The following is a 23,578-nucleotide window of genomic DNA, read 5'->3' on the forward strand; positions in this document are numbered from 1 at the left end:
TTAAATTAAAAAAAAAAACAGTATATGTTGATTTAACATACATACAGTATATATGGTAAAGCATAAAACAGTTGGAATAACATCAAATGTATAAAGTATTAAAGCTACGCGTTGTCCTTGAAGTAAGGTCAGTGTGTTGACCACTAAAACATGGCAGGAAAACAGCAGCGGATTCTCAGAGGACGAGGGTCGTACTGTGACACGGTGTAGGTCAGGGATCTGACAAACTTGCTTATTTCTACTGCACCAGATATAAGAGGTGTAGCAGGGGGCTGCCGAGCCAGTGCTCAGCTGTGTCTAACACAAGTTTTTAGTGTGTCTCGATCACTGATGGAACATAACCACGTACATTTACTCAGGTACTTTTACTTTACTCGAGTATTTCTAGTTTAAGTTACTTTTAACTTATACTTTCAATATTCTACAATATTGTACTTTTTTACTACGCTTTATTTTTTTTGATAACTGAACTAGTTACTAGTTTAGTTACGACTTTTCTTATTCTAATTAATTATGCACAAAATAATCAATGACTATAATTTTCATATCTGATTTAATTAGATGATTTCATACATTATTTTCATGCATTTATTTGACTATTATATGACTGTTTTGATATGGAAAAAATGATATACTGTGCACATGTGAACGTGTGTACTGAGTAATATATAAACCTTTACAGTTATATACATTTACACAGCTAGATAATGTACATATAGTGTGCATACACATCTGCATATGTATAAACAAACACACCCAAGCATATAAAACAACAACACTAATCCTACAGAAAAACCTAAAATCCAATCATACAATATAAATTATTTCAAAATAGGCCGTGAGGGACATTAACTACGTTTAGTTTTGTGAAAGTATAGGATTTTGTCAAGTATAGGATTGCTTTTGAATGATTTGATTGATTGATGTGAGTGATTTTTTTTTCTTTGTCTTCATATCTGATTATAGGTCTGTAACTTTTCCTCAGAGCATATTTTGCTGAAAACATTATGATGGCATTTTCTTTGCAGACCTTTACATCTAGTGCATGTGCAGATCAGCAAAGAGAACACAAGACCAAAGTATACACTGTAAGTATCAGTATTTAGTAGTGGTATAAAATCAGTCTGTAATTATCCACCACATCCCCCACACTGTATTATGCAAGAAACAGAGAGATAATATTGTATGACAATAGTTACTGATGAATAACTACTGAGGATAAAATACTTACAGTCTAGACTTTCACAGTTTCCTTTCACACATTTCTCTTACTTAATTAACTCAACTAAACAACTCTCTCAGGTGTTGTTACTGTAAATGTGATTTATTTTCTATACTTGTGTTAATTAGTGGCAGTTAGTGCTATTTTACAAAAGCACATACATTCACAAAAGAAACTAATTTTTGGAGATCTCATCTCGAAATTTTGACTATTATCTCATAAATATGACTGAATATAGATCAGGATTTCATTGTTAAGAGATCTTTTGTTGTTTTTTCTTGAGATATGAAGTCATAATTACAAGATAAGTTGCTGCTGGGCTCTGTTAAATGAGTATTTCTTTATGTCTCATCTGTCCTACTGATTGTTTGAGGCACTTCCTCTTTTTACCAGTAGGGGTCAGATATGTTCCTCCTAACGACCACTCCAGTTGCAGCTTATCACTGGAATGAGAAGGTAAGTAAATCACCATAGACCATAGACTGTATAAAAAACCTTTGTATCATAAGTATTGACTGGAAGGAGGAAGTCTCCTGCATTGCTGCCAGGACTATAGACTTAATCTGTTCACTTAGAAACCTCAGTCAGAGTGTCTCTGCCTTGTCCATCATGTTGGACAATTTGTTCTGGGTATTGTTCCATTACTACTCTGTGGAAAACATGGAGAAAGCACTATATAACTTTAAATATAACACATCCAATGTGATTATATGTTGTCAAAAAGCAAACAAAACTATTCAAACTTCAAACTTCAAGCTTCAATTAACTAAAATTGAATTGAAAGTTATTTGTTATATGTTATGAAATTGTCCAAATTAAACACATTTTCTTATCACTCATCAGAATGCTTTGCACTTCAGTTTTTATGTATTTCAAACACAAGAACAGAAATTCCCTCACAGTCAAATCCCAAAGCTTGAAGGACATGTACATAAAAACACAACTAAACAAAAAACACACACACCATAAAACACATTACTACATCACACCTAGACAGGCTTTTCTTGCCATAGTAACTGGTCTCCCTATATTACATAATATTGAAATCCATTTCATTACATTCTGTGTAATCTATTAAGTCCTGACTTCCTGTTTCATCACAGTAATATAAATCCAAAAGCCTCCCTATTGGGTCACATGGTGATTCGCCCTTCAGAATTTATTTTCAATGAAATTATTTTTACATGTTTTACATTTTAAAACAACATTGTGTTTGTTTGTTAGTTAACCCTTAAACATTTGATTTTCTTAATTATACTATACAAACACTTGCTGCATTACAGTCTGAGCCATCATCCGCACAATACCTACTGTGTGGGGTATTTGTTGATGATGTGTAGGATTTATTGTTTTTATTGATGATACACAGGAATAAAATTGCTGAAGCATTTATGTAGGGCACTCCCACGCGTAGGATTACAGCCTGCATGACAGCAGGATGAGAGGTGGTCGTCCCCTTAATACATTTTATTGTTTTTATAGAGAAAAAAGTTGCTGATTCAGAAACTTCTATCTCCACTTGTATACATGCAAATATGTATTGTTGAGATTCTTTCTGATGATATGCAGTTTTCTCTGCCCATGCTATTAGAGAATATCCATATAAAGTTTATCTTTACAAGTCAAAAGACCTGATGAGCATCACCTGATGATCATTTTAACCAAAAGGATATAATCACCAATTCTCCTTTCCAATATTTGTACATTTATTTCAATTGTTTGCTCTCAATGATTTTAGTCTGTGTCTATGTTTCGCGTCCACTGAGTCTGACCCTATTATTTGTTGCATCAACCTTGTTGCACCAACAATACTTACTTAAAAAAAATGCATTTTGTTTGCTGCAGGGATATTTTAAAAGGATTACGTTGTCCAAAAAAATGGGGACAGGAGCTTTGCCCTCAACCCTGTGAGCTGGACTGGCCCCTCTTTGAGAGACCATCTGGTGAAGTTCTTCTATAGACTGTCACATGTCCCTGCGTAGGCCCAGCAAGGCAATCTGCCACCCAGTATTAAAACGGCTGTAAGTGTGTCTATAAAGATAATATGAGGGGGAATTTGTTTCCTGCTTTAAATGTCCTTCCAATATCCAGGTCAGTTATTTGCGCTCTTCAAATGGAGGAACCAAAGCATCCAATTATCTGCGGCGAGGTATGCCAGCAAAATTGTGCTGATATATAAAATGGTGGCAAATTTATTAAAGGGAATTGCTGTACATATTTATACCAGTAGATAGCCAACAGGAAACAATCTACACTCTACCATTGGCAGTCATTTTTAAATAACATATTTTTTAAAAAGTAGATATTATTTTAGACTAAGGCTGCTGTCGTGAATTCACTGAAAATGTGAAACCTTGAACATGTTGCAACAGATAGGCATCTCATCTGTTAACAGCCATCAAAAACAGAATGACATGCCAGGGTTTTTGTTAATGAGCTGTCAACGGGGGAATCTGCAAAGGATTAGTGGGGGAAAACAGCTTTTAATGAGTTTCTATTTTTGTGTGTCGCATTAAGGTGAACAGCATAGCCTGACCCACTGCACCCTGGCTTTTATGTGAGACAGATGCTCGGTGACAGATCTGTTAGTGCCTTTCCACCATCGACCAGCCAAAAGACAACCGATCCTTCACCTGTGTAACCTGAGCCAGCGTGCAATCACAATGAATTTCTTGTAAGTGAAAAATGGATGTTCAAACTGAAAGCCGCCAAACTGGTTTTTAAATGTTGATCATGGTATCTTGATGTTGATTCAATGACACATCAGGGTAAACTCCTCATACAACAGAGTTTTTATTAAAACATGTGTCAAGACACACGCCATCCTGGAGTGGTGTATGGCAGAGCACTGCAGCCCAGCATGACCCACTTTCTCCACTGTCTGAACACCTGCACAACACCAGCATGCACTGATGCACTCTGGGAAAGCAGGACTTGCTACAATACTATGAAGATGCATTCACGGGTAAAGTAAACAACGTTATGCATGAATTAAAGCCACTTGTTCATGTCTTTGGGGAAGAGGATCAACACATGAAAAGTCCTTGCTTTTTGTCTTTTAAAATGATATCTTCCATGTGCTTTGTTTCATTCACTGGTCTTGTATGATGCTGAAATAATGTGAGAGAACCAGCCTTCCTGGCAAAACAGAGCATCCAGCATGAGTACACTTTTAGCCCCTTGGCTAAAAGCGTCATCAAATTATCAGTGCATTGATCACAGAGAGAAATGTCATGCACGTGAGCTGAAACATGTAGACATCACCGCTTTCACTTATCCATTCACATCCGTCAGAAGTATAGATGTAATTATGTCTGTTCAAGTGCTTGTGCTAAGAATAAGTGATACCACCAAGCCCAGTGCAGGCTGAAGCTTTTTATAGGAGCTGAGAGTGACCCAGACAGCGCAAAACACGAGGGGAGAAACTGAGGGGAGGGAAGGGGTGAGAATGGATGGGATGGGGAGGGAGGAATATAAATGAGACTGGAGTGAAGGAAAAGTACTGGGCGGATGTGGTGGTGCAGATGCAGAATGCATGAGCGCATGTGAGTGGAAGTGGGCGTTGGGGAGTACAAAAGAAAGTGGGGGCTGCCAAGCAGCAGGGAGACAATGTGAAGTTAGAGGCGACTGAAGGTGAACAGCAGAGGGGAGCTGACGTCAGACACCACAAGATACAACAAAAACCAGAGAGGATGCACAGACTAACGATCTCAGAAAGAGATTCTTTATAATGAGAGATATCAAACTGTGCAGAGGGATGACAGGGGCAAGGATGACAAAGGATACTGGTGATTAAAATGTGGAGTGATCAAGACAAGGAAGAGCAAAAAAAAAAAAAATAGATGCCATGAAAATGTAATTCCCCTTCAGGATAAATAATAATCACTTTAATGATCCCTGAACTTTTCATCTAAAACCATCATCAGGTCAAAACTTTGATGCGTCTAGTACCTTACACATGTTTACCATCAGCATGCTATCATTGTCATTGTCAGCATGTTAGCATGTTACCATTAGCATTAGCTCAAAGAACCACTGTGCCTGAGAGCAGCCTCCAGAGCCACTAGCAGGGCTGTAGCTTCTCAGTTTTGTTACTTTACATCTGATGCTGAATAAACAAGAACCAAGAACAAATCTCTAGAGTTTTACCCAACCACAAAATCTGAATCAGAATGTAACAGTGGGAGTGATGTTGAAAATTAAGTTTAAAAGTATGTAAGATAAAAAGCAGCAGGAGTAAGAGGACAGAGGGTAAATTAAGGCAGAACAAAGCTGCAGCTCTTCAAACCCAGATGGGACTGTTTGGTCATTTGCTAACCAGAGAGGGCAGCAGCACTGCTGTGCCAACAGTCCCACAGGCCTGCAAGGCTGCTGATGCAGGCTCACTAAAACCCAGAAAATTTATCTGAGTGTATTACTGAGTGAGACGCTATTGTCCACTTCGCAGATGCCCTGCAGCATTTGACGTTGTACTCTCTTGGTCAAGGGCACTTCAGTAGACTGCTAGTTTTAGAGGAAGGGGACAGGGTTTCTTTACACTGATGATTATGCTGCACGGTTCTAATCCTTTTTCTTAAATTGGCTTTATCAGGCGTTATTATCAGATGTGGAGTGAAAGAAAGGGGGGTCTGCAGCCAAAGTGAGGTGAGAAAACACCACAGTTGATCATCTTTAAGCCACTGCACAACAAGAGGGAAAAATGTGGAGCTAAGGAGGGAGAGGAAATGCAGGTATCAGTATCATACAGCTACTTAAATGTCTAATGATTCAGGTTAAGGAAAAAATTATTTCCCTCTGTCTCTTACAGGATGCTATAGAAACTTTAGAGGCTGCACCTAAGGCAACCAAGCAAGAGAGCAGACACAGCAGCTGAAGTGTGTGTGTGGACGTCTGAAAAGTAATTATTTTCTTTTTTTGTTGTTGTTTTTCAATGAAGCATTCTATCAAGGAAGGGATGCAGAAAGGAGAGTGCAGTGATGAGACAAAGTCTGTCATATGATCCTGGGGTTGCTGTGGCAACTGCTCCCAGTAGTCAGCTCAAAGAAGGTGCGTCAAAATCGTCACAGAGCAAGGACCAGGAGAAACAGATTCAACCCTGAGCTTGTCTTGGAAGCTGCTCTCCGGTTGCAGGTTTTAGTTCAACCTAAAAGAGTCCGAAAAACATCCTAGCATGTTAACACAAATACAGGGAAAATGAGACATGAACTGTGATTCAAATGTTCTGCAGAGGTCATGCTTTGCTGCCTTTTGGAGTCTGTTCAAACTGTAGGCTATTCATGCTTTTTAAACAGGATTTTGGTCTCATGGAGAGTTTAAAGCTACTTAATTCCTCATGTTTACTCCCCCAATTGATGCATCATCACTGAGACCAAACTCTTCACATGTATTTGATAAAGACGTAGATGAGGAGATACATGAAAAAGCAAGCGAGGAAACACATCTGATTAAGACAACTAAGGAGGCAGACATGTGGGAGCGGGGGACGAAATAAATCCATGAACTCTGGATGAAAAATGGCCTCTCGATAATATCTTCCTCCTCTATCTCGGTGGTATTAAAGAAAATTCTGGTGGACGGTGCATGATTTATGGTCCCCTGGGTGACTGTCTCTGCTGCGGTCGTGTCGCATGTCCAATGTCTCAATGAAATAACGAACACCCAGCACAAGCATTGCAGTTTGATCAGGAAGATTAAGCTGTTAGTCAGAGATTATTTAAGTGTAGTCCATGTTCACAAATATAAATAAAACCCTATATGTAAAAAGTATGTGTGTTTAACTACAGAGTGGATTTCTACAAGACTTTAACATTAATGTCATTCCTGCAATCACCCATCACCTTTACTTCAAGTACAAAATTTCCTTCTTTTCTCCCTTTTCACTGTGTTTTTCATTTATTGTGAAGGATTGTTCATGTATGTATAATGAGCATTGCACTGGAAAAAAGGACAGTTAAAGGACAGATTCACAATTTTCAAGTCCATCTTAGAGCAATGCAGACATGTCCATGTGTACACTGCAACATTTATTGGTTACTGTAATTTTTCCTCCTCTTCATGGCCAGGAAAATTGTTTTTTAAGCAATTCAAGTGTAAGTCATGGGGCAACAAAATACAGATTCTTCTAAGATTCAGCTGAAGCTAATTGGAGGCTCCAACCACAAACTGAGTGAGACTACAAGAAAAACATGTTAATTTCCTTAACAAAAGCCCCCTAACCTTAACCAAGTAGTAATTTTGGCCCAGACCTAACTAAACCTTAAAGGAGCTATTTTTACATCTTGCCCAACGTTAGCATTAACAGCTGTTTACTAACCAGTCTTGCCAAGAGCTTCAGTCATCACTGTATTTACAAGGCAAGAGGTTATTGTTCGCTGCCGGGGCAGACTGGACACTGCAGTGACTCGGTATTGGAAAGTGATAAGATGGCTCAGTTCGAGCTAGCTGGTTAGCATGCTAACGTGAGTGGAAGAGAATAAGTGACAAAAAAGTAAAACAACAGGGTTGCTTTCCATCAGTGGACACAGCTCGAGGTTATTAATGGAATTAAGTTTAATGCTGAATTGGCAACTTTTCTTCTACACTGGTTAGTAAACAGCTGTTTGAAAACATTGGCTATGTAGCACTAGTAAAACTTACATATGGCTCCTTTAACCATAGTGTTGTTACATCACAAAAATCGCATTTGTTTTTCAGCAGTGATATGTTATGGTTTTGGATCACACAAATGATGTCGTCTTGCTGATGGATGTGTCAGATCAGAGGGCAAACTATGTATTTTGTTATTTAATTTGGATGGCCTGTTGGTCCATGTTGGCTTCTTAGGTTTTTAAGTTAAGTTTAAGTATGAAATTCCCTCTTTCGCTCTCTGCCTTCACAGACGGTGTCTTCTCACTGAGCCACAGCAGAGTAATATGAACAGGAAATACTAAAATGACTTGAACTTTGAAAGATACATTAGTCAATCATTAGTAACTGGGGCTGTGGAGGGGCTGTGGAGGGGCTGCCCCCCCCTCACTTACACTGCAATCATGTTAGGAAGAGATCTCCTAATAGCCAGGGTGGACAGGAGAAACAATTACAGCATCTGGAAACTGATACCTGTCCTTTAACATCAACACTTTGCCTGTTCTTCTAGGAAAAGCCTGTTTTTCTACTTCCCCTCGGTTTCATCACTGTGTGATGTTATCACAACCTCCACTGTGACACAAAAAAGCAGGTTATCTGTGCAGCTTGTTCCACTGTCCCGACGGCCCAGTGACGAACGTCCTCAATTTTTTATCAATTGAAAAGCGAATGACGAAAGCTGCGTCAGGAAGCCGCTTCCTCAGGTAGGAGTGGATAACCTTGACAAATCCGCGCACAGTTTTGCCCTCTCTCTCTCTCTCTCTCTCTCTCTTTTTTTTTTATCAACCCCTCTATCTCTACCTCAGCACCCCTGCTTCCCGCGCAGAGATGCAGTCTCCAATAACAGCAAGTGAGTGAGTGGCAGGGGATCATTTGTAATTGCTGATGATGAGCGGCACCTTGTGCGTCACGGTGCGCCCCGGACTCTCCACCCTGCATGTCAAGTGCAGGGGGAGCAGCATGTGATGCTCCGTCCTCCTCCAGTGTCCTGTGCGCGTCAGTCAGTCCCACTCCGAAATGCAAGTGCAGCCTACCGGATGTATCCATGAGTCTCTCCACATATTCTCACATTAAACCGTGGATATTGGTGATCGCTGCTGAAGACTGACGGTGAGAAAGGTTTGTTGTTGTTTTTTTTTTTTTAACTCATCCCTCCACGGTGCATCTCTGTCTCGGTGTTTAAAAAGACATAGGTTGTTTATTTCTGCAGAAGTTCACAGGCAGTTTAAAAAGAGTTTGAATAACTCAGTCTCATGTCTTAAACACAAACCAACGCTCGCTTTGAGTCATGTGAAGTTGTCAGTAATCGTGTGAAATTTGCACCGTGTTTACACAGAGGTCAGGAAATAGTCGTATCTGACCTTGATTGTGTGTTTAAGAAGCCAAAGCATCACTCGTGGTGAGCAGTAAAACCAGAGATGACGAAACACTAGACCATCAGCATCAGCACCAGATGTGTCACCTGGTGTTCACACTGTGAACAGTCTGTGTTGTGGTTCAACTGTGTTTTACATTTAAAACAGGGTTTCAAGTTTATTCCTTAATGCTTTTTCAGTTAATCCATATTCCAAATCCATATTTTCTAAAAATAATATGGGTCGTTACCAGTTAAATAGGCGCAAGTTGGCTTTTAAATGCTTCAGACTTTTAATACTATGTGATTCCCACTGTGAAACACCTGATTAACCACTAACAGTGGCTCAGACTTATAAAGCAGGCTGGTAATCACGGGATCAGTAATCGATTAATGAACAAGTGCGGACATTTAAACAAGACTGATTACTGAAGCTGATCCCTGCTGTTTTTCCTCCTGTTTGTCCTGTTTGTGTTACTGGAAGGTGTTTGGAAAGCCTCACTATTATCTCTTCAAATATAGCCCATAGAAATGCATATCAATACACATATTTATCATAGGTTGTCACCTGATATGTGATGCCTGTTGCCTCCATTTGCATGAGCTTTTACTTGATATTCATGATTTTGTGATGCGTCTGACACTGAAAAGAGAGACATGTAAGAGCATGTGTTCATGGTTAGAAGTGCTGAAGGCTGAACTTGTGACCTTGTTGGTGCTGGTAAGTTGCCAGTGTGCAATATTATTTTTTTAAAAGAGGCTTTTAGGCAAAAAGATGCTTCTAGGGTAATATTCGAAATCATTTAGAGATGTTGCCTTTCACATGAAATGTTGATGATACATTTTTGGCTACACAAATTCATATATCAGCATGTGTAACAGCATGAAATTGCAACATTTACATTACAGCTGACATCATACAGTGATCGTACAGTGATCATCACAGGTAATTCTGAGTGAAACTACACTATTATTGTCTTAATTAAATATAGAAAATAACTCCATATTGCACTCTCTGCTGTTGATGAGATCTTCGTTCAGAATAAGAATGTCAGCACAAGTCATTTGTGTCATTTGTGTGGTTATACTCGGGGAGATTTATAGTATTTGGCAGTGAAGAAATGCTCTGCATATGTGAGTTGTATCCCTTATGCTGATGGTTGCAGGATCCCTGAATGGTCCCGATAGATAATTAATATACAAAGGAGAGGCAGATATTTACACAAGTTATGAGTAGCTCTTTTCCCAAGGACAAAGCTGTGTGACTTTTTCCAGCCATGGGGAAACATGCCCTTGCTGTGCTCCACACACTCAGACTCATAGCATCATCTGAAGTCATCTGAGCTGTGTGTTGTTGTTTTTTTCCAGCAGGATTATTGGTTGGGTGAGTTGATGTGTTTTCATGTCTCAGCGTTGGCTGGATGATGCAGCCGCTGATTGATATTACGTGTCTTGTATACTGTAGTGTGGATTGAATGACAAGACAGAAAAGCAGACACGAGGGCTTTACAGTTAATGCACACAGGATTATGAAGACTTGTGAATGGCCGTGCATGGATTATTGCATCATAGGCTCATCTTGACATGCACGGAGGAGGAAATCTGTTGTGGGATGAAAAATGAATAAACAAGGAAAGCAAACACACATCCTGAGCGTCCAGAGTGTTTGCAGCTTTCTTGTCATGAGCAGGAGCTCTGAGAGGGTTTGTGTGGAGTTCATAGTCTTTGTAGAGAATCTGCTGATAGTAACAGAGTTTGTTTTAGGCTGACGTAAGCAGTGAGCGCCGTGACGATGAGGGCCCGTGTGCATCACTGCTGTTGCATCACACTTGAGGTGCAGCATCTTCATTCAGCTCCTGTCATCTACTGTTTCCTTCAGACAGAACATTTTCTCTCAGTCATTTCAAGCACATGAAACAACTCTGGTGAGATCTTTATTCAAATTCTGTTTTTCTTTTCCTCTGTCCTCATGGAAAACAGCGTACAAATAATCTACAAGCTTTTTTTTTTTTGCATTTCAGTGCACGGTACATTTTTATAATGGAGAAACCATTCACTCAATAAGTAATGAGCCTACACAGAGGCTTGTGGATCAGGAGAACACATGACAGCTCTTCGTCCAAAGCATCATGTTCACTTCCTCCATTAGGTTTGGGTTGAACCAACCACTCCCTGAAAGAGGGGTGAGGATGGATGTTGCTGTAAGGCTTCAGAGGATTAGGGGATTTACAGGAAAAAAAAAAAGCTTCACTGAAGTTAAGCTTTGCAGAACAGGGAAATTAAATAGAACAATTTGCAGGATTGGGAATATTTCAGAACCAAAAACACTGCATGAGAGACAAATAACGTTGGTGGGGGTTTTTGTGAGTGTGAAAATGCCTGTTGAAGTCCCTGCTGAGTTTTTGTTGAAAGAACCGGGTTAGGTTCACACACAGGTGTGACAAAGGGTCGCCTGTCTCTATGTTGACATCCCTCATGGTTCTGCAGTGGCACAACCATGTGTTACAATCCTGTGTCTTATTACGAGCCTAACCAAGCACTAAATGGAGGAATAATTGTGTCAGCAATTGAGTGAACAGTTATTTAAAGATCACAGCCCGGAGAAGGAGGCTTAAAATGACTGTACATCAATTGAGCCTCGTCAAGCAGACATGCCTTACATTTCTTTTGTTTAAAAAGAAGTGTATTTATGGGATTTTTGTCTAAAAATGGAACATTGAGTACAATTTTCTATTTGACCTTTCTGTTTTTCTGATGCAGGACTGAGGCCTGAAATCTAGCTGTCACTCTTCAGCCTCTCCCTCATAGCTATATCCAACCATCTCTTCTCCACTCTCTGCCTGTATCACTTCTTTCTGTTCCTACCAGTCTCTTTCTCGCTCTCTCTTTCTCTCTCCACCCCCACCCCCTTCCCGACCCTCAGCCTCCCTCATGCCTAAGAACAGCAAGGTGACGCAGCGCGAGCAGAGCCATGAGCACGTCACGGAGTCAGTGGCTGACCTGCTCGCACACGAGGAGCCGCTCGACTACAAGAGCAGTTCCCTGAATGTCGGAGGGGCCGCTGGGAAGAAAGTCCCGCAGATAGAGGTGCCTGAAAACGATGGGCGCCCCGCCTGGAACAGCAAACTCCAGTACATCCTGGCCCAGGTGGGCTTCTCTGTGGGTCTGGGCAACGTGTGGCGGTTCCCTTACCTGTGCCAAAAGAATGGAGGAGGTGAGTTGGAGGAAAAGCACGCCGTTGTTGTAATTAAGTCCATTTTTACCAGTGTTGCAGGAACTAGTCATCTAGTTTCTTTACTTTTTCAGATGTTACTCCGACGTTAAAATCAGTAACTTCATTTTAACTTAAATTCCATAGAGGAAAGATGCTACCACGAGGACACTCTTTGTGGTCAAAAAAGATGATGTAGCCGACAGCGGTCAATGGCGATAGTCTCCCCAAGCATTGGGCACCAAGAAAGAACAAAAACTGATGTCAGCTGTATATTTAAAGGATGCTGTGATCATATAAAATGCAAAACATCAACATCAAGGGTAACTTAATGGCTGGATTTACAACAAGCAGTTTTTTTATTTTTACATTTACAGTTTACATTATCAAAATTGACACACCAGAACCAGTCTTTTATCATCTACCCCACTCATCGTTTTTCCTTATTATTCCTGGCATCCACATTACCCATAATGCAACCCAACTGCTGTCAGATCAGTCAGAGGTTTGAGTGTGTGATGCTAGTAGCAGCTAATGTAGCCTCTCAAGCAGAGATGCAGAGCAGGCTACACAGGTCTGTTAAGCCCATTTCTTTTAAACTCCACACGCTCAGATTTATTTATTTCTAAACTTGTAGTGTTCAAGTTACATCACTTGAGGACATTGATCTGGCTTCATACAACTTTTACTTCAATATTATCATTTACTGACCGTCAGTGCACATTAATTATTCAAAACAATTGCAATTAAAAACCATCAAAATTAGCAACTAAACTTCTTTTTACACATGTGACAAGTTTTATAAATTTTGCATATTTTTGTCATATTGTGACATTAACTCTAACAGGTACAGCCCAGCTCTATTTAACATGACATTTGTTACTAAAATTTCCCAGTCGATCAGACCAATTTTCACATATATGATGTTGTAAGGATATACGTTGCCGATCAGCTTGAGTGGCTAATTGACCCTGACCATCACAAACTACACATTGCACTTCCACTCAGGACAGAACTGTCGAGAGAGCAGTTGTATTGTGTAGAAAACAGCTCCGTCTAAATATAGCTGCACCATTGATTACCACTGCCGGCAGTGCAGGCCAGGCTCAAATGATACTCGATAGATGCTGAGGTATTATTTTGGTAGAGATGTATGTAATCTGAGGCATACGCAGTGTAAACCTGTGTTCACTATAGGTGAAAAACACCTTGTCATCTTGGACATGATACTGCCTCCATTGGTCTAAGTGTTTTCAGTGTCTGATTTACTGCATATGTGCAGGATTTATTGCCCATAGGGAGGATTCACTGACAGTGGACTCACTGCCAGACCAGTCAGGTTATGTGGCCTGGTGACCGGCCATTTTTCACTGTGTAATTTGCTGTCTGGCAGCCAATTACAGACACATTAAAGGTCTGTGTTGTTCGGGAGTTATCACTGTGCAGGCTCCTCTCTCTGTTCCTCCACCTCCCTCCCCTCATCATGCCTTTCTCTTTTCTCCCTTAACATCCTCAATCATTTGTCCCCCCCATTGTCACATCTTTATGCCCGTGATTCTGTGATATATCTATAACTGGCTCCAGTTTAAATAGCCTGTGATGAAGTGGCTTTGCTTGAAGTTGCTCAGTGTTTGTCAGCAGATGCCCAAAACTCCTCACTACATTTAACCTCCTTTCTGACTCCAGTCTTCTTGATTTAGCCTACTGCTCTTTCTGCCTCATTACTCCGCCCACTGTGACACATGTTTCCCACTGAATGTAATTCCTACTTTTGATGAATTAATAGTAATACATGTTATAAGTCTTTATATCCTGGATGATGATTCACCCATCACACATAAAAAACACTTGCATCCTGATTATGCCTCTTTGGATTAAGCTGCAAAGAGACAAATTTAGACTTCCATGAAAATTAAAATGAAATTCAAAGAATATTTGTCAGTGGAGCCGGGATCCTTACATTATTGAGGAGCTGGGTGGTGGTGGTGGGGTTTGGGAGGAGTCATTGGATAAATATATCTCACTAAATCACATTATGCAAGATAGACTAATCTAAGAGCGTTGAATTGCTGCACAAGTATTGCAAGTATTAAAACTCATATTAACAAGGATCCTTATTCAGCTCATCACATTTAAAAAACAATAACAACATTTTGCATGTTTTAGACAATCTGCTACAAACCATTTATACGCGTAATGATACATAGACCAGTCTCAGCTTAACCCTACGAGTTTCATGTGGTCATTTGTGAGGCTGTTTGTGATGTTTCTGTTGTATTGGATTATTTTCTATTCGGTGTTTGTGTAGTGCTCTTTATGTAAAGAGGAATTTGTTTCAGGGCTGTTTCATTGCATGACATTGTGCAAGTGTTATTATTTTTCTGGTCATTTTAATATTTGTGGTGCATTATGTCTCTGCTGAACATTGTCTGTAATTCCTACAACAACAAACTCGTTTTGTGTCTGTGTCAGACAAATACAACGACAAGAACAAAAGACACTGCAATTAAGGACAGACATCTCTGTTGTTTTTCTTTCTCTCGTTTGTCAACCAAACATTATTTTCTTTGGTTTCTGGGATGAGACACATTTTCCATTAAACATCTCATACTGTGTAAGCTCAGCTATAAGCCTCCCTGTTTTCTCTTCCCCAGGTGCCTATCTGGTTCCCTACTTCGTCCTCCTCCTCATCATCGGGATCCCGCTCTTCTTCTTGGAGCTGGCGGTGGGTCAGAAGATCCGACGTGGGAGCATCGGTGTGTGGAACTACGTCTGCCCCCGTCTAGGTGGGATAGGGGTGTCAAGTCTGATGGTAAGAGAAGCAGCCAGGCTCAGATTTGTGTTGGGTTTATTTTTATCATCTGTCATCTCTATAGCTGTGAGTCTAACACGTACTCTTGATTATACTGTAGACTAATTGTACACTACTTAATGGTACCTCATGTTGAGTTCGTCACCTGAACTCGCATGTTGGTTTGATGAAGGAAACAGGAGACTCATTCAAAGTTCAAATCCCAGCATTTATTAAAGCTAACAGCAAAATAGCATTCAGAAAAGGAGAGCGTTACAGAGCTCTGGGCCAAACTATCTTTCCCTGACAACAACATGCAGTTGTGCCAGTTCATGAAGTCTGACACCCTACTTCCTCCTAGCCCGGTCTTTTTATTACTGTTAGACAAAGGAAGCAAAGAATGTAGGTTGAAGTCGTCTTCATTGGCTGTTGTCCACTCTGCCCCCCGCTCAGGCGCCTCCTTCATTGCTATCTGATTCCATTTGACCTCCTTCACTTGTGCCTGGGTGCAGATGATTTCTCCTGCTTGAAGCAGAGAAAAGAAGACAGAGACACAACACTCCCACATCCTCAAGGCTGTCTCACATCTATCAGTTAACCGGGCCCTTGCACACTTCTGTCTTTGTCTTTACCTACACAGTCTGCCCGTGGCACGTCCGCCCCGCACCTGGAGAACAACCCCTGCGCACATCCTTGACTTGACTATCTGTAACACCCTGTTCCCTGTTGAGGCTTCAGCAACTCCCCGACATATAGTTATCAAAGTATCAAAGCAAGCATCCTGCCCCAACATGTTTCTCATAACCTTGCAATACTCACACACACAATTCTAGTGTATAAAAATATTCTTCACTCAGAAAAGCAGTTTGACATCAGTGTGGATGGAGAGAGAGAGAGGTGTGGGTCCTCTGATAAGAACCAGGGAGGTGGTAATGAGGAAACAGCTGTTAAACCCTGCAATTAAACAGCTGCCGAATGAGCAGCTTTAAGGCTAAAACAGAAAACAAGCCAATGCTCTGTCTGTGTGATTTCTATCTATCTACATTGTGTGTATGGGAGGTATTGACGTGTTTAGAGCGAACGGTAGCCTTTCTCTGGAGTTGTGCGGCTGGCGCAGAAGTAGCTATTAATATCTCACAGAAGATCACTGTTGAAAAGAGAGCACTTAAATTATTCATGCTTTCCTCAGCCTTATTTAGCTCCTGAATGTCCTGGCTGGCAAGACTGCTCAGAAGACTGACACCAACATGGAAAATGCACACAGCGTGCTGCCTTATTTGCATACTTCTTTCATGCTGTACAGATCTTATTTTGCAATGAAATATCGGCAGAAAACTTGACATCACATATTTGTATTTTCTGGTAATTTATGCTGGCTGTTTACGTCACATAGCAGAGAGCTTTCGTAAAATGGCAATCAACTAAATACAACTTGCTAACCATATATGCTAACCAACTTTATATCTATCTATCTATGTAGGTGTGTGGCTTTGTGGGTCTCTACTACAATGTGATCATTGGTTGGAGCATCTTCTACTTCTTCCAGTCCTTTCAGTTTCCTCTGCCATGGAGTGACTGCCCAATCAGAAAGAACGGGACACTTGCTAGTGAGTGACATTAAACACTAAGCACATTAGTTTGATACAGAGGCAGTTTAGTGCAGGGCACATTACAACCTGCCTTTATCTTCAAGCCATGTGTTTTGGCTCTGGGCCATCAGGATTGAGGATGATATTGTTTAAAAGAGCATCCATCTGGTCAGTCATAGCAGTATGTATATGGCTCTCACAATTTGCACGGCATCAAGCCCTTCAGTCTCCGTCCATAACGACACACCAGATCAGACCGATTGCATTAATTTTCTTACAACTTTCGGTCACAACTTCACAGACATAATCCAGATTAAAACCTTCTGGAGTTCATTTGATTAGTGGTGATAATAACACAACCCCAGGGCAGCCAATAAACTCTCAGCATGTGTATGACTCAGCAAGGCTGATTATACTGCTGGTAGAGAGCCGTGAAGCAGAGAGTCAGCCTCTCAGACTGAAGGATGCTAATGTTGAAGGACAGCAGCAGAATGTCAAATATTTGGACTGGATGGAAAGAAACACTGTATGTCTGCCTCTCATCTGTATCCATGCGACAGACCAAAGCATCGTGATGGAACAAGACCATAATTAATGAACGCTGAATTTAGCAGTGGACATATTGAATTCAGAAGATTTAGAATGTCGCACATCTATAAACATCTATGTGTGTGTGTGCATCTGCATATACAAATCTGCACCATCCTGCAATATTACGTAGAGAATCGTAACAGTGCCGACTCTAAACTCAGCCCCACACAGTATATATCATTTCCCCAAGGTAACAAGAGAATATACTGTGTGTGCACTGAAAAACATGAGGTCTATGCTCTGCATACCAAGTACACAGATGACCTTGTTTATCTCACTTGCGTCTGAGAGGTGTAAACCAACCGAAAATTGAGATATTGACCCTGAGCGAACAGTCTCAGTCTTGTTATATTTCTCCTTCTGCCCTCATCGTCTTTCTCACTGTGACATCTAAACCTCACAGCTGCATCTTCACACCCACTTCTTTTCCTTCATACTCATTATCACCCAAACTAAACCCTCAATCTCTGTCTGTCTGCAAAATGTACAGTTGTGGAGCCGGAGTGTGACAAAAGCTCTGCCACGACCTATTTCTGGTACCGTCAGACTCTGAACATAACTAGCACCATCGCAGAGAGCGGCGGCCTCAACGTCAAAATGACCCTGTCTCTGTTCGTGGCCTGGATCATCGTCTGTCTTGCTGTCATTAAAGGAATCGCCTCTTCTGGGAAGGTAGTGGAGGGATGATATGATGAGAGAAAAATATGAAGTCGACCAGTGGTTTCTCTTTCCTAAATTAGTTTTTTCTCCCCTAATTTACAGGTGATGTACTTCAGCTCCCTTTTCCCCTATGTGGTGCTGTTCTGTTTCCTGGTCAGGGGGTTAATGCTGAAGGGATCGGTGGATGGTATCGCTCACATGTTCACTCCCAAGGTGAGGCTGCTTCGATTTCCTTGCTTTTCTCACACTAAATATTAATTATATAAATATATATGCATATGTATATATACTGTATATATAAGACACCTAACACGAATACCTTGTATCTCGCAGCTGGAGAAGATGTTGGAGCCTCAGGTGTGGAGGGAGGCAGCCACCCAGGTCTTCTTCGCCTTGGGTCTGGGCTTTGGAGGAGTCATAGCTTTCTCCAGTTATAATAAGATAGACAACAACTGTCATTTCGACGCTGTGCTCGTCTCCTTCATCAACTTCTTCACCTCCATTCTGGCCACACTGGTGGTATTCGCTGTGCTGGGCTTCAAGGCCAACATCATGAATGAAAAGTGTGTCGTAGAGTGAGTTCAACACCTGCAAAAGCAGTTTATCCTGAGGCACCATTCACTGAGTGCGGGTCATAAAATCCTTCAGCAAAAAATTAAAACAAGAATGCAAAAACAAAAAGCTTGATCGTATCAGACACTTGTTTGTTTACATGTAATGGCAAGTTTCATGTCTGTTGTGTAGATTAATCAAAAAACATAGCCTGTAAAGAGTAAAGAGGTTACTTAACAACATGCATTTGATGACATTTAAACAAGACTTAGACTAGTCTGCAGCCATGCTAAATGCTAACATAAGCACACATATGTTCCCCTTGCTTAGTATCTCAGTTTGTCATATTAGCAGGCTAGCATTAAGTAATTTGCACTAAACACAAAGCACAGCTGAGGCTGATGGGAATGTTAGTTTAGCAAGTATTTTGTTATAAGAAGCTAGGAATGTTTAGCATAAGGCTGTAATATAATAAAATGTGAAGAAATTGAAGGGGTCTCAAAACTTTCCGAATGCCCTGTAGGTGAACATAATGTACAACATAATATAGTCATATGTATATGAAAATAGGAATGATAACAAAACATTAACACTATTTAATGGGTTATTTGCACTACTTGTCTTTGATGTTAGTTACCAGTGAGTGAACCAGAGTGGTTGTATTTGAGAACCTGGATATACAGTCATTCATTTATTAAATGTGTTAATAAGTAAGTGTAAGCCTGAGTCAAAGCCAGGCTAAAGTCAGATAGAGAAAATATTGGAACTGAGAATTGTATTTTATTACATGTAAAATCAGTGTCTTACATTATACTGAATGTGACTGACAATTTTGTAGCTGTAGTAGTTCAAGCACTTTATATGATAATACCATCTCTCTCATCCTCTCACATTTTTTCTCTTGTTTTAACACCGTAGCAATGCTGAGAAGATCCTGGGATACCTCAACTCAAACGTCCTGAGTCACGATCTCATCCCTCCACATGTGAACTTCTCCCATCTCACCTCATCAGACTACGCTGAGATGTACGGGGTCATCAAAACGGTCAAAGAGGGAAGCTTCGCCCAGCTGGGTCTGGAGCCTTGTCTCCTGGAGGATGAGCTGAACAAGGTGAGCCTTTGGCACAGTTTTCCACAGACGTATATCTGCCACATGTTCTGTATTTGACTCTCATGTTGGCTGACTTGACTCCTCTGACCATCTCTCTGCAGGCTGTTCAGGGCACCGGCCTGGCTTTCATCGCCTTCACAGAAGCCATGACCCATTTCCCAGCGTCTCCATTCTGGTCGGTCATGTTCTTCTTCATGCTCATTAACCTTGGTCTGGGCAGCATGATTGGCACCATGACTGGCATCACTACACCCGTCCTCGACACCTACAAAGTCCAGAAGGAGCTTTTCACAGGTAAACCTCCCCCACTGACTCCCCCGGCCAGACCACTATATGTTTTTTAATAGCTGAGGCTCATTACTCAGCACAAAGGGATTAAAGCACATTTGGAGTGAGCTGCATTAGGCTTTGCATTATTGCTCTAAGTGCACTGAAAGCTAAACAGTGCTAGGAACCAAAATAGCTCATTGGCAATAAAACTATTTCACTTTTCATTTTCTTATCTATTAGAACAAATTTCCCCTGAATTATCTCATGTTTTTTTCTTCTCTGTATTTGTTCCAGTGTGTTGCTGCATAGTGGCCTTCCTGTGTGGCCTGCTGTTCGTTCAGCGCTCAGGGAATTACTTTGTCACCATGTTCGATGATTACTCTGCTGGTCTGCCTCTCACTGTAGTGGTCATCCTGGAAAATCTGTCTGTTGCTTGGATTTATGGCACTAAAAGGTACATCTAACTGTAGGTTAGCTGCTGTGTGTGCATGTTTTTGGATGTTTGTGTGTCTGCAATTTATTATTATTCTATCCTCTATTTAACCAGGTAAAGACAAATGAGATTAAAATCTCTTTTTCAAGAGAGACCTGGCCAAGAAAGCAGTAAGACAATATTACAATGACATACAAAAGACATACATAACTATTAAACCCTTACAAGAAGGAAAGTGAAATATTAAAAATTATTACAAAGAAAATTAAGAACATGTACAATGATCAAGAGTGCTCTGTTCTCGGTCCTTTAAACTGATTTAAATTCACATAAAGTGATCAAAGCTTCAGCTCCTTTTGAATATTATTCCATGAACTTGTTGAAGCATAGTTAAAAGCTTTCTTGCCAAGTTCTGTTCTGACCCTAGGTACCAACATTCAGGGTGTCATGAGATCACAGACCATGGTGATTTTGGTTCCTACACATGTACATACAGAGACATAAGGGAAGAGATTTATAGCCAAAAATCATCCAATGAGTAAATCTACGAACATACAGAGAGGGCAAGGCAGCAGCAGCATACAAAGTGCAGTGATACACGCAATTTCCAAAACCGGTAATAAAACGTAGCGCACAGGGGTACACAGTATCCAGCTTCCTTAGGCATTTCTCTACATTCTCTACATTTAAATATTATTATGCTCAAAGTTGAATCATAAAGTTAAATAAGTATAAAATGTGTGAACAGACACGGTCAATACTGTAATATTCTTGGCTTCGTTATCAGGTTCATGCAGGATCTGGAGGACATGTTGGGTTTCCGTCCGTGCATGATCTATTTCTACCTGTGGAAGTACGTCTCCCCTTTCTGTCTCATCATTCTCATCTTAGCCACTGTCGTAGAGTTGGCCATCATCCCCCCGGGATACAACGCCTGGGTTCAAGAGCTGGTCAGTCAGTGTGTGTGGGTGTGTGTGTGTGTGTTACCAACAGCAGTGGTGGAAGAACAATCCAGATCGTTTACTCAAGAAAAAAATATTTGCACTACAAATTTAAAAACTGCATTTCAAGCAGAAGTATTAGTAGTATTATTAGATATCACAAATAATGATTATTACATTAAGATTTAAGCAGCATTTTTATTTTACCACCTTATCTACTGTTGGGTAGTTTAATCTATAACTTTGCATCGTATTTTATAAACTGGTCATATGTTTTGCATTTTAAGTTTTTGTCTCCAAAGTACCTACAGCTGATAAATGAAGTGAAGTGAAAGTGCAATATTTTCCTCTGGAGTACAGTTGAAGTATAAAGAAGTATAAAGTAGCATAAGAGGAGGAAGAGGAAGAACTCAAGTTAGTACATGTAACTCAAATTTTGCAGTATTTAGCAAATCTTTAGAACAGAGATAAATCGAGATAAGTAGAGAACTAAAATTGACCTGAGCTGAGCCTATTTATCATTTTCATCTATTTTTTTGAAAGTGAGGACATTTCATCAGGCTCACGCTCATTAGTCCCCAAAAAGACTGTGATTTAATGATTATGTTTGTCTTCTTGATTTCTGTATTTATTTTCAAATCTTCATCCTCACTGAGCTCTCTCTCCGTGTCTGCAGGCTCAGGAACGTTTCCAGAGCTACCCTCCCTGGGCACTAGCCATGTGCTTTGCTCTCATCGTAGTCGCCATGCTTCCTCTACCTGTCGTCTTCATTGCCCGTCACTTTAACCTGATGTCAGACGGTTCAAACAAGCTGTCTGTCTCATACCGTAAAACCATGATGAAGGATATGTCCAACCTGGAGGAGCAGGACGAGGCCAGATCCATTCTCGGCGCAAAGCCCGGCGAGGCACCGTCATCAGTGCCGGCACACAGAGCTTACCTCACTCCTGGAGGGAATAAACCCCTGGACCCCAACTCACTGTCTCCAAATAGCTGCTACGGTACAAGCTATCAAAATGCTGCTATCAGCCCCACCACACCAACAACACCAACCACACCAGTCACACCAGAGTCTGACTCTTGACTGCTGCCCAAACACCCCCCTGACATCCAGTCCTGTAGCACAGTTTACCTTAAAGTCTCCACCGGGGGTCACCGCAGCACCGAGAATCCCCACCACTGCCCTGCTAACACCACCAAACTGTAAGTAGCCGCCCCAATTCCTTCCCAAAACAACATGAAGGAACCACCGGAGAAGATGTCCAAAATGTTTCCATGTTTCTTAGCATCTGGACAAGTGAACAGTATGAAGATATATGTCAAACACAGGGGAAAAAAAGAAAAAGAAAAAAAATTCTCTCTCAACAATTGATCAAACACTGAAATCAGGGTGAGATTGACAGTGACACACTGTACATCTCTTTCCATTCTGTATTTAAAATCACAGGGTTTGTGTGCTTAAGATGAAGTTCTGTGATCTGCTTTTCTTTGCCTTAGTATATGAATCCTTAGCAGATGTAGCCCCCCCCACCCCCCCACCCCCCACAGTATAATGCACATCACTGTCTGCACTGGGGAGGGGATCTGAAAGAATGAATGTAGTGGAGCTGTCGTGATTGTGCTGGGTGAACAGGTTTTCACTCAGTACAGTGGCGCTGAAAGCCAAGATGAATGTGAGTTTGATTATTTTAAGGTTTAAAGCTTGTCACTGTTTGTGTTGCTGCCCTCTGTAGCGGTACTTTATAGCAAAGCCACAGAGTTCAACACAGATCAAGTTACTTTCTATTAGATAGTATGCAATGACCTCAGTGTGGACATACAATACTGTATGAGCACGGACATGCACCTCTGTTCTGCTGCTCTGAACTACAAAACACTTCTTGTCATGTAGATTTGTCTCCACAGGAATTGTGTATTGTAAACCTTGCTTAAGGCTGCTCTGAAGACACCCATTTATGTTCCATTCAGACCCTAAATCAACCTCCTGCTTTGTTTTGTGTGTAGCCAGTTTTTCTCTTGTTCATTCTGTAAACAGTGATGTACAGTATAGCAATATATTATAGGAGAATATAACTTTTGTTACCTGGAGGAGATAAAAACCACCCTCTCATCATCACACACTGTATAACTTGTGCTATAGAAAATCACTTATTTCAGTTTCTCCACCAAAGAGTAAAAAGTTGATAACAAAACACTTGAAGTGCACATATTTAGATGACAGAAAAATAG

General features: G+C 40.8%; 1 protein-coding gene and 1 long non-coding RNA gene across 3 annotated transcripts; both read left to right on the forward strand.

The window, feature by feature from the left end:
• The first annotated feature begins 49 nt into the window (after window positions 1–49).
• LOC139631405 (uncharacterized) lies at window positions 50–1,824 on the forward strand. The gene is made up of 3 exons (XR_011693373.1): window positions 50–359; window positions 1,029–1,088; window positions 1,619–1,824. It is a non-coding gene; the product is annotated as an uncharacterized lncRNA (long non-coding RNA).
• A 6,852-nt stretch (window positions 1,825–8,676) lies between these two features.
• Window positions 8,677–22,673, forward strand: LOC139630644 (sodium-dependent neutral amino acid transporter SLC6A17-like). Of its 2 annotated transcripts, none has more exons than XM_071494271.1 (12): window positions 8,677–8,956; window positions 11,961–12,414; window positions 15,066–15,223; window positions 16,683–16,809; window positions 17,873–18,054; window positions 18,145–18,255; window positions 18,376–18,617; window positions 19,513–19,705; window positions 19,807–19,999; window positions 20,270–20,429; window positions 21,196–21,358; window positions 22,026–22,673. In XM_071494271.1, exons 2-12 carry the CDS (start codon window positions 12,132–12,134, stop codon window positions 22,431–22,433), a joined length of 2,220 nt encoding a protein of 739 aa, XP_071350372.1. In that variant the 5' UTR covers window positions 8,677–8,956; window positions 11,961–12,131; the 3' UTR covers window positions 22,434–22,673. The 2 variants fall into 2 exon arrangements, with proteins under 2 accessions (XP_071350372.1, XP_071350373.1); XM_071494272.1 differs by having other exon boundaries at window positions 8,828–8,965; window positions 12,124–12,414.
• The last annotated feature ends 905 nt before the right edge of the window (window positions 22,674–23,578 follow it).

Source organism: Trachinotus anak, unplaced genomic scaffold (genome assembly GCF_046630095.1).
Source record: "Trachinotus anak isolate AG129_WGS33_773 ecotype Australia unplaced genomic scaffold, CSIRO_AGI_Tana_v1 ptg000013l, whole genome shotgun sequence".
NCBI classification, from domain to species: domain Eukaryota; kingdom Metazoa; phylum Chordata; class Actinopteri; order Carangiformes; family Carangidae; genus Trachinotus; species Trachinotus anak.